The sequence below is a fragment of the Neophocaena asiaeorientalis genome, unplaced genomic scaffold (genome assembly GCF_003031525.2).
Source record: "Neophocaena asiaeorientalis asiaeorientalis breed wild unplaced genomic scaffold, Neophocaena_asiaeorientalis_V1.1 scaffold82, whole genome shotgun sequence".
Classification (NCBI taxonomy): Eukaryota; Metazoa; Chordata; class Mammalia; order Artiodactyla; family Phocoenidae; genus Neophocaena; species Neophocaena asiaeorientalis.
In genome coordinates this window covers 4,371,492-4,382,652 of record NW_020173068.1, presented here as the reverse complement: position 1 = coordinate 4,382,652, position 11,161 = coordinate 4,371,492, and the positions used below count along the sequence as shown (strand labels likewise).

The 11,161-nt window shown below is 50.0% G+C and overlaps 1 protein-coding gene across 1 annotated transcript in view; it reads right to left on the bottom strand.

Moving 5' to 3' along the window:
- The window catches only part of XKR7 (XK related 7), a 37,360-nt gene that overhangs the window by 15,331 nt on the left and 10,868 nt on the right, over window positions 1-11,161 (bottom strand). The window contains exon 2 of the mRNA XM_024743055.1: window positions 6,639-7,078. Coding sequence (XP_024598823.1) covers window positions 6,639-7,078 — 440 coding nt within the window. The remainder of the gene's footprint in view (window positions 1-6,638; window positions 7,079-11,161) is intronic.

The window sequence follows — 11,161 nt, the reverse complement described above, 5'->3', positions numbered from 1 at the left end:
TACCGTTCCGGCCGCAGGTGGAGACAGGATATGGGGAGGAGTGGGCTGGGGGGAGACCGGAGGCTGATAGGATTTCCCAGAGGAGGAATTCCGAGGCCCTAACAAAGGCAGAGTGGTGCATGGAGAGGCCAGAGAAGATCCCAACCCATCTTCCTTCTTCTCCCCGGGGACCTTCGCCCCAGCTGCCAGGGGTTCAAAGCCATTTCCTGGCAGCCCTCCCTCCTCCCCCAGCGTTTCTCCTGTGTGGTCTTTATAGATCAAACAGGGGACGCTGGGCCCAACTGCCGCCGCTGTGTCTGTTAGGAGCTGCTCTAATGGCCTGTTGCTGCCAGCTGGGCAGGGAGAGGAGGGCGGCCGGGTGGAGAGCGTCCTAGAGAGGGGTCTCCCAGGAGGTGGGTGGTGAGGCTAGACTGGAACAAGCCTGCAAGGTCAGAGCAGGGAGGGACCTTGTGGATAGTCACCGAGTTCAGGGGGTTGTAAACATGTTTCAGCTGTAGGACTGTCAAAACAAAATCTTAGGCACGTGACCATCATATCAAGAAAGAGAAACTTTGAGATACTAAGGTTGAAATGATGGTAAGAGGTGAAACACAGTTTGAAAACCACTATGGAATCCAACTCCTGACCTGTTTTATGTATTACTTACATACTTGTATTATTATTGTACAACTAGTGATGGTTCCTGAGAATTGAGCACTTCCTGTGTCCCAGGCACTGTGCTAAACACTACACATACATTCTTTAATCTACTACTCCTCCAAGCCACATGGGATACATACTATCAGTAAGAATGTCCAGTTTGCAGATGAGAAAATTAAGGCACAGACAAGTTATGCCATTTGCCCCAAATCACAGAAAGTGGCAGACACAGGGTAAGGCTGATTCCAGAGTATGAGCTCTTAACCATTGACTGTCTGGCCCCAGTGGGGAAACTGACCAAAGAAGGAAAGCTATCCTGCCTGCCATGCCTAAAACAGACCCCCGCCCCCTCTGCTACTGCCCTGGTCCAGCCCCCATCTTCTCTCACCTGGATCATCGAGGGTGGATCTCTTCGTGGGTCTCCAGGCTTACCCTGGCTTCCCTCCAGTCCATTTTTCATCCAGCAGCCAGGGTGCGCATTGTAAAGCATAAGTCTAGACCCTGTTCCTATTCTGCTCAAATCCTCTTGGGCTCCCCACTTCATGCAGAGTGAAAGCCCCAATCCTCCCCCCCGGCCTTTGGGGCCCTGCGTCATCCACCCCCAGCCACCCTGTCCACCATCGTCTCCTACAATCTCCCCCCAGCTCTCTGCTTTGACACAGGGCCTTCTCCCTGCTCTGCTCCTTCCCTGTGCCTGGAACGCCCTTCCCAAGACATCCACACAGCTTGCCCGCACCCTGTTCAGCCCTCTGCCCACATGCCCACCCCTCACAGAGGCTGCCCTGACCACCTTATCTTGAAGGGCCACACCCTCCTCCTTTTCACTTTTTCCATAGTTCTTACCACTATCTAACCCATTATATTTTATATTATGTATTATATTTTATATTAGGTAATATATATTTTATTTTGTTTGTTTATTGGTTTCCCCCGCTAGACTCTTTTTTTCTTTTTTTTTTTGCGGTACGCGGGCCTCTCACTGTTGTGGCCTCTCCCATGGCGGAGCACAGGCTCCGGACGCACAGGCTCAGTGGCCATGGCTCACGGGCCCAGCCACTCCGCAGCATGTGGGATCTTCCCGGACCGGGGCATGAACCTGTGTCCCCTGCATCGGCAGGTGGACTCTCAACCACTGCGCCACCAGGGAAGCCCCCCACTAGACTGTTGAGCTCCAAGAGGGCCGGGACTTTGTCTTGTTCACCACTGTATTTCCAGCACTTAGCACAGTGCCTGGTAGACCGCAGGTGCTCCATATATTTGTGGAATGAATGACTACAGATTAAATGCACAGCTGCCGTGTCCCTATGGCTTCAGGGTCCTTCAAGGCCCTCTTGCCCTCCTGCCCACTCACAGGCCACCCGCTCAGTGAACAAACCTCTTTCTACAGGGAACAAAGCCCAGGCTGATGGTCCTAACCATTGCCAGGGGTTCTGAGTACTTAACGATGGCCAGCCCTTTGCTAAAACCTTGGTATATTATCTCTTGAAACCTTGAAACAAACCAAGAGGTGATACCGTATGGTCTCTAGTTTATAAAGGATGAGACTCAGGCACAGAGAGATTATGTGACCTGTCAGGATCACACATATAAAGTGGTATGGTCAGGATTTGAACTGAGGACATTTGAATCCAGAGTTCATGTTCTTAACCATCACGCAAAGAACAGAGCTTCCCAGAGAGGAGCCCCAGAGACTGACTTTCATACCAGGTAGGTCACTAATTCATTTCTGAACTTCTCTGGAGTGCAGGGCTTGTGAGGAGGCAGAGGGAGCTGTGCTGGGGCCTAGACATAGAGAGCGTGGTAGAGGGAGGGCCTTCAAAGTCCAGTTTGCCTCTTTCCTTCCCCTCCCTCCCATTTTGGGGTCCCCAGATCCTGACAGCCTGGGAGGAATCCCATGGCAGATTAATTCCACTAACTGGCTTAACAAACCACGCTTATCGGGGCAAAGCTGGGGCCCAGTGAGTTTAAGATTAGGGAAAGCAGGATTCATGGCTTACTGCTCTCCTGCCCACAGGGTCAGAGTGGACAGGGTTAGGACTTTAATTGGCTTAACAGCGCTGAGTGGCTTAACAGCTCAGAGGGATGGGGGTGGGAGCTGGGCAGAAGGCATGAAAACACAGGTTGGTGTCCAGCCCCCAGCCAGCTTCATGTCTGACCAGAGGATCTGTGTGTTCTCTCAGGGATCAATCTGTCTCTGTACCGGGCCATTGCTCTGGGATCCTCTAATGCAGCCAGTGTGGTGGTATCAGGGATAGAGCCTGGGCTTGGGAATTAGGCAAAGGTGGGTTGACACCCCACCTCTCCCCCACTTGCTCAGTGGGTGACCTTCGGCAAGTTACTTGACTTTTCCAAGCCTCACTTTCTTGTCTGATAAGTGGGTATATCAACTGTCACCAGAGGGAAGGTTTTGGGGCAAAACAAGATCACATGCCTAGAGCACCTCACATGGGGCCTGCTGGGACATGGAGGGTGCATAGTGTCTGTGAATTCCTTCCCTTGCTCTCCCTCCTCAGAGCCCCATTTTGTGATTAAAATAATAACATGCATCTTGCAGGCTTGTTTGGGAACAGAAGAAGAAAGGACCTGAATCAATTGTAAGGAGCTGGCCAGAGGTTACAAAGAGGATGGGCCCCCATATGTTTCCTGTGGTTGACACTATTTTTAAAAACCTTAATTAGTAGTTGAATACTGGCAGAATTCACCAAAAAAAAAAAAAAAAAAATCCCAATTTCCCATTTCTCTTGAGAAATCAAGACTTGACAACACCTGGTCCATGATTTCTTGTGGCACCATCAGCTGGAGCTAGGTGGTAGCTTCAGCTTCTCTAGGACACTGCTTGTCCCATACTGTCCCCTTGTCTGACACCCATGTACTGACACAGTCTGTGTTACTAGCTCCTCAAAGTATTCAAGGTTTTGATTCAACATTGTGCAAGCATAAGGAGTTGAAAGATATCTTTATGATTCAAATTAATTTATTCAGATTTGGGGGCGTGGGATCAGCATGTGAGTGAATGGCCAGTCCCTCAGCTTTGATCATGCAGGTCTCACACACACATCTCCTTCCTCATTACCCTGGGTTCCAGCCCTCAGAACATCTGCAGCAAGTCCCGCTGGACAGTGAACCTGTTCTTTGTGGGAACCTCATGTTTGCTTACCACATTGCTTAGTTTCTAGGAATACCAACTCTGGTGGCTTCTTGTCTGGATCTCTCTCCATTTAGCCAGACTCTCAGCCATTTATGAATCCAAAGCTTTTGGGACGGGGGCCCAGAGGTTTAGCTCTGATATAGACCCAGAGTCAGACTTCCAGAAAAGGGAAGGCTCTTAAGGTCATCAAATCTATTATTCTCATTTTACATGCAGGGAAACTGAGGCCCAGAGGTGGGAAGAGCCTTGCCCAAAGTCACCTAGCCAGCTAGTTACAAACCTGGATGAAGTCTCCTGATCCCGCCCTACCCCCAATCCAGCACTTTCCTGACAATATACACAGTCTCCCCATCCTTATCCACATAGTTCAACTCCCTCCCCCTCCTTTCCCATTCTTATCTCAGTCCAGCAGAAGCCCTGACTTTCTATCATCCTGGAATCTTGGTATCTCAGACTCATAATTCTTTGAGCTTGGAGGACACTTTAGTGGCAGAATTGCAGGGGAGATAAATTGAACTTGGGCTTTGAAGGCAGAGAGTCTTGAGTCCCAGTGCTTTTGCTCCCTAGCCATGTGACCTTGGGCAAGGAAGTCCCTTTTCTGAGCCTCCATTCCCTCATCTGTTAAGCAGGAATGATAATACAACCACATTGCAGGATTATTAGGAGGGATACAGGAGATGAAGCAGGTAAAAAGGCAGTCAGTAGTCTGGCACAAAGTGAATGCTTAATGAAACAATTGTTACAGAACTGTAAATTAGGGCTCTCATGCCCCTAAGGCCTAAGTGAAAGAGTCCAGATGTGATCAAAGAGAATGGAACCGGACAAACTGAAGCACATATACCCTGTCTAAATTGTTCCAGGCCTGATATTGCTAGATGCATTTTTTTTTCAAGAGGAGCTAGGATTTTGGATTTTTGAAATACTATGCAAGCCAGACAAAACACTTCTTTAGGCCAAGTTCAACCTAAGAGCCATTAATTTGTCATCCCTGCAAAATCATCTCATCCCAAGCCCCTCATTTTACGAATAGGGTAGAGTAGAGATCGCTAGCCCTTTTATCTAAGAAACCATGGAGTTCAATGGACCCTCAGCCATCTGCAGCCACTCCCCTGAGACCCCCACCTCCACCCCATGGTCATTTTTTGCTCTGTTTGAGGGAAATTCAGTTTATGTTCAAGAAAGGAGTATGCATTTCTTGTAAGTAGATTCTGAAAATGGGAGAAGGGGGTTTTGAGGTAGCCAGTGAGTCAAGGGGCAGCTGGCCCATTTTAGGCTGAAGGGAAAGGGGGATGAAGATTTGGTTACCAAGAATAGGAAGTTACCATTTCAGAATCTAAAAATATCTTTCACCATCTGTCCACTCGGGCACAGAATGATAAATGCAGATTAGTTCCTGGATGTAGACATGAATATTTTTTGTGTCAAGCTAATAATAATAACACCACCTTGTGTGGATAGAGCTCCTCCCACCTTTTCCCCCAGGGTAAGCTAAATGGAATATATACATCATCTAGGCAAGGCACATATGGGGAAAGCAAGTCAGAGAGAGATTTGGCAACACAACAAGGGTGACACAGCAAGTGAGCAGCTGGGATAAACCCTGGGAGTCCTCTTTCCACCCCTCAGCTCAGAACTGCATCTTCGGAGTTAAGCAGAATGTGTTAACAAGTAGCAGAATAAATATAACAACAGCAATAATCACCCTTTACTCCACAGTGACTTTGACTTTTTCCATGTTTTCCCCACAGGTGTGATAATCATGATAATCTATTGCATTCCTAAAATACGTTACAGTCTGCAGGGCCTTTACATAGACCTTTTCTCACCTGACCATCCCAAGAGGTAAGAAAATGTAATGTAAATCAATGAGATGAGAAGAGTAGGGAATCGCCCTCTCTTCACAGGTGAGGAAACTGAGGCTTGGAGGGAGGAGGGGTTTGTGTAAGATCAAATAGCAGACAAGCTCATTCTGTCAGTGCACAGTAGAGCCTAAGCTACTAGGGCAATACAGACTCAAGGGGAACCCTAGGTTCAGAATTCCTCGTCTCCAGTTAACTCAGCTCAGCAGCCAGAGTCCTGGCAGAGGAAGAAGCCTAGAATTGGGCGGCTTGTACAAAGCTTCAGTTTTGTCTTACTGTCCTGAGATGAAAGGACCGATAGTGGCTATCTAATCTCAGATTCAAGATCCCATATCCCCATGGCTTTTTTTTTTCGTGGGGTGGGGGGGGGGGGGGGGGGGGGGGGGGCGCTGCAGAGACACTGGGGAAGTCCTAGGAGGCAGAGGAGCTAGACACCTTCTCAGCTAGGTCCACCACAACCTTTCCTAAAAGTCCAAAAAGTTTGGCAAGATATTCATTTAGCTGCCTCGAATTCTGTTTCTCCTGGGAGGTTGGGAATGGACTGCAATTCCGAACTGAGAATCTTTGAGAGCAGAGAGGGACTTCTGAGATCTTTCCTAAGCCCAGGCTCAGGCTCAGCACTCAGGCGGAGAGGAGTGGGACAGGGCTGGATGGAGCCCTGGGGCCCTGTTCCAACCTTCACATTCATCTCCATCGGCTCTGGGCCCTCCTCATTCACACACCCCTGAGGATCTCTTTCTCTTTCTTCTTGCCCCATTCCCTCTTCCCTCAATAGCCAGATCATAGAGGATGGTAGAGAGGTTGATCAGAGTTAGAGGGCAGAGGTCAGGGAGGAGCTGGCAGAGGAGGAATCAGAGCTGCAATAGGGTGGGGCGGGGCGGAGGTCAGGACAGGAGCGGGCGTGGAGGGTCAGAGAAAGGCTGGGGCGGCAGGCAGCCCCTTACCACCTCCCATTCCTCCAACTCAGTTCTCTCCACCTGAGCTTCTCCTACCTCCAGACCTGGCCGAGCTGCAGGAGGTGGACGAGGGTCTGCAGTAGCCAGACGCAGAGGCGGCGGCAGCGGCGGCGGTAGGCGCTGGCCGAGGAGGGCTCAGGTCGGGGGCCCAGATCGGGGCTGCCTTCTTTGGTACGGAAGGTGACGGCGCTGTCCTTGGTGCTGATGACCGGTCCGCCGGTGCCGCTGTCCTTGGTGCTGATTGCGGGTCCCGGGGACCCAGCGGTCTCCGTGTAGTCGTAGACGAACCAGCGGAAGCTGAGCAGTTGTACGACAAGCGAGGGCAGGATCACAAACAGCAACGTGAGGCCGAAGTAGGTGCGGTGACCCTGCAGGTAGTAGGAGGCCGCCAGCCACAGGTCCGTGGCGCCGTCGGAGAAGAACACGAGCAGCGCGCACAGCACCCAGCAGCAGTCCCGCAGCTCGTAGCGCGGCCCCTGGAGCAGGAGGCGGGGAGCGACTTCCGGGCGGCGGAGGGGGGTGGGGTGCGGAGTGGGAAGGACCCTGTGCGGGCGGCTCCCGCCTCCTCCTCTTCCTCCTCTTCTTCTTTCTCCTCCCCTACACTTCAATTATTCATTCCCCTCGGCGCCGACCCCGCCCCCGCCCTTCCCCCACCCCTCCTGGGCTGTGACCGGATGCGGGCAGCCCTCCAGGGAATGGAGAGGGGGAGGGGAGGGGAGAGCATCCCAGGTCACCCTCCTCTTCCTTCCTCAGAGGCGTGGGGCTCCAGCCACATGCTTTCTGCCTCCAAGCCCCCCACCTCACTCCACTTCCTTCTTTCCTCTTTTCTTCACCATCCCTCTCTCCATCCTCTCCTCTTCCATTTATCTCCTCTGTTTGCCTTCAGTGGTCTGGGTCTGAGGAGAGTAGGGGACCAGGGACTTGAAAGTAAGGGGCTTCTTAGGCAGGCACCCCAGTAGTCCATCACTCCATGCTAACACCCCACTTCCTAGTTTCCATCCCTTTCTTTGATCTTGAGAGGTCTCTTTCCTTATTGTGTTTTTCTTATTTAGGCTGAGTAAACTGCAGCTCTGAGAGTTGCTGTCTCTTCCCACTCTCCCCTTCCCCTCCCTCAGGGAGGGGGCTTCATCAGGCCACAGCCCTAGTCGAACAGAGGCTGGGAAGGGGGCAACATCGGAGGGAAAGGGATGAGAGGAAACACCAAGTGGAGGAAAGAGCAAGTGCAAAGGCCTGGAGGCCTGAGACTGGAGGGCATGTTTTCAAGGAAGTCTGGATCACAGATCCAAGGAGGTGGAAAGCTAGGAAAGCTGGGGCTGGAGAGTTCCAAGGGATGCTATCCTAAAGAGCCCGAAGCAATGGGGAAACACTCAGAATTTGATCAGGGAAGTAATGTGATCAAATCAGGATTTGGAAAAAAGACCCTGCAGCCAGAGGAGAGAAGTGCTTACAGGGAAGCAGTGTGGAGATGGAGAGACCAGAGAGAGAGAGAGAGTGATAACAGTAATCCATGAGAGGGGTAGGGTCCCTCATATGTCCTGGATATCCCTAGTTCACCACCCCACTTCACCCTGCTTTGCTCAGATTGGATGTACCAGGGCATTTATGATACAAGCACTCATGTAGCACTTTCTCTTTGCTCAGAATCATTCTAAGCACTGTACATTTACTAACTCTTTATCCTTACAATTTGTGAGGTAGTTTATGTTTCCCTCCCATTTTACAGATGAAGAAACTGAGTCACAGAGAAGTTTATTTATGTGTTTGGAATCACATAGTAAGTGCTAGAGTCAAATTCAAACCCATCATCTGGTTCCAGAGTAAGCTTTTCTACCTTCCAAAGGGAGGATGGGAATTAGGTGAGAAAGGGAGGAGAGAAGAGGGGAGGAAGGGAGGTTTGAGGACCACCCTGCTTCAGAGTGGCAAGGAAGGGAAGATGAAGGGAGACAGCTGCCCTGGATCAGGAAGGAGCAGCCATTTGCAGTCCTTCAGCCCAACATCCCTTTCATGTCCAGGGACTGTTTTGGTCCCAGCAATGCTCAGGAGTTGGAGTGCCAGCTGTTGTCCAAGGCTGAAAATGGAGGACGAAGAGTTAGGGATTAAGGGAGTTTTCCAAGCTGGATACAAAGCTGGCAGTCTTTATCCGCAGGCATGTGTAGACTGGTGGGAGTTTTTGTGGGTTGGGCAGGAGGGGAGTCCAAATCCCAATGTGATTAAGCAGGAGAAGTGTCTCTTCCTTTCTTTCTCCTCTACAACCCTAGGCAGGGAGACTCATGTAGTGCATGGAGCCCTGAGCAGAGGGAAGATCTGACCTCAGATCCCCTTATGGCCCTGGGCCAGTTCTGCATGTGTATGGATAGGGCCTGACAGAGTTAGGTTCTCACCTCCCGGGCCCCACCCAACGGAAGCAGCCCCTCTACCTCCCATGCCTCTCCACATCCCAGGATCAGCCTGTTCAAACAGGCAGTAGAAGTCACACTTTTATGTATGAGACTCTAGAGCCAGGAAACCTGGGTTCAAAACCTACTCACTCCTTCCTGGCTCTATGACCTTAGGCAAGTCACTCAATTTCTCTTAGCTTCAGAAAAGAAAGTAAAATGGTGGGCTTGGGGGATAGCCAGTGCCTTCCTCCTAGGGTTGTGGTGAAAATTAATGCTAATCATTAGCTGGGGTGATGCCTCCCTCAGAAAGCCCTATTGGATCTCCTACCCAGCTGTGCCCTGCTCCCTATCCCTCAGAGAAATCTCCCTGACCCTCCCCTATTATGAGCTTCCATGACACTTTAGTCTTTTCCTTCTTAACATCGATACACTGGCAATTTATCTTTTACATTTGCCTGTTTGGAATTGTCTGGGAGCTCCATGAGAGTCGGGACAATTCATCCATTTTCTTCACTGACAAATCGCCGAGTGCCCAGTGCTGTGCCTGGCACTCAATAGATATTCTATAAAAATCACTGAATGAATGAACAAGTGATCAGCCCTATGAAATAGGTTCTGCTATTCTCCTCATTTTATAAACAAAGTAACTTATTCGGAAAAGGGCAGCGACTTGTGTAACTATGAAGCCCTTCTGTGTGTCAGGAGCTGTGCTAAGAAATTTACTGATAATACCACGTTATCCTCAAACTAGCCTTTTTTTGGGGGGGTGAGGAAACTGGGACTCAGGGAGGTGCTGTCATTTACCCGAGACCATTAGTTAGGAAGTAGCAGAGTTGGCATTCGAGAGCTCTAGTTCAGGCAACTGGAGGAGTGACACTGAGGAAGGAACTGATGGGGTGCCTGAGTGGGTCAGGTGGGAGGGACCCACTTGTCACTGGTGCTGTAGAGGGGACTCTGCCCTGAGCAAGTTTGGACCAGTGTGTTCTGAGTGGTCTGAGATCAGAGATCAGGGATTCAGACTAAGACCAAAGAGGAAGTACAGGGGTGGTGTTCCACCGGGGCCGGGGGCAGAATAACTTGGGCAAAGGCTCTGCAGTGGGACTGAGCCAGGCTCATTCAAGGGCTAAGATGAGGCTGGGTCTGGCTGATGTGGAGGCAGAAGGTGAACCACAGCTGGTCAGAAGTGGGTAGGTCCTTTGACATCTCATCTAGTTCCCTGAGCTCTTCTTTCATTTTACAAACAGGGACACTGAGGTCCAGAAAGAAGTATATCTAGCAAGTAGCAGAAGCAAATCTGGGAGCTTTTCCTTAGTGCCCAAGGATATGGCCTCTGGGCTTTGTTGGGAATCACTCTTGGGAACAGCCTTCATCACATTTCCTCAATTAGCTAAGAGCTTAATCCATGCCTACCACAGCTTCTGCTTGGACCAGTTTCTGATACACAGGACCAGTTTCCCTCTGCTTGGACCAGTTTCTAATACACAGGACTAATTCCTTTAGTCCTGTGCAAACTGTACACAAGATAATTGACACTGCATTGTTTATAACAAGAAAAATTGGGAACGACCCACATGCCCATCAGTAGGGGACTGGCTACATAAATCATGGGCTTCCTGACAACGGAATGGCATGTAGCAGTAAAGGAGGTGACGAAGCACTCTGTCTCCTAATACAGAGAGGCAGCCGTATGGAGAAGCAAGGGACAGAACAGGTGAGAAGTGGGACTAATAATCTATATGTGTATTTGTTTGCATATGCATAAAGAAACTTTGGAAGTCTACATAAGGAAATGAGATTACTGGGGAGCACTGGGCAGAAGGGAAACAGGTTGGGAGGGAGACTTTATAATATGCCTATTTATAATTTTTTGAATCATGTGAATGTATTTACCTATTAATAAATTGAAATAATAATGGGGACAGCTGCTACTCGGCTACTGCTGAGTGTTGTCCTATGGGAATAGGCAGTCAGTATGGTCAGATTTTCCAATTACTCAAGAGAAGCCAGAAATCCAGATTTTATTGTAAAATCTCTTGATTTTTAAACCTTGGCTCCATTTTCTCTCAAATACTTTTCAGGCCAAATAAATAGGTCAGTGGGTCAGATGTGGCCTGAGGGCCACCAGGTTTCAGCCTCGGCTCTAACGGCCTTCTGCTTCCAGGCTGGAGTTCTCAGCAGCCC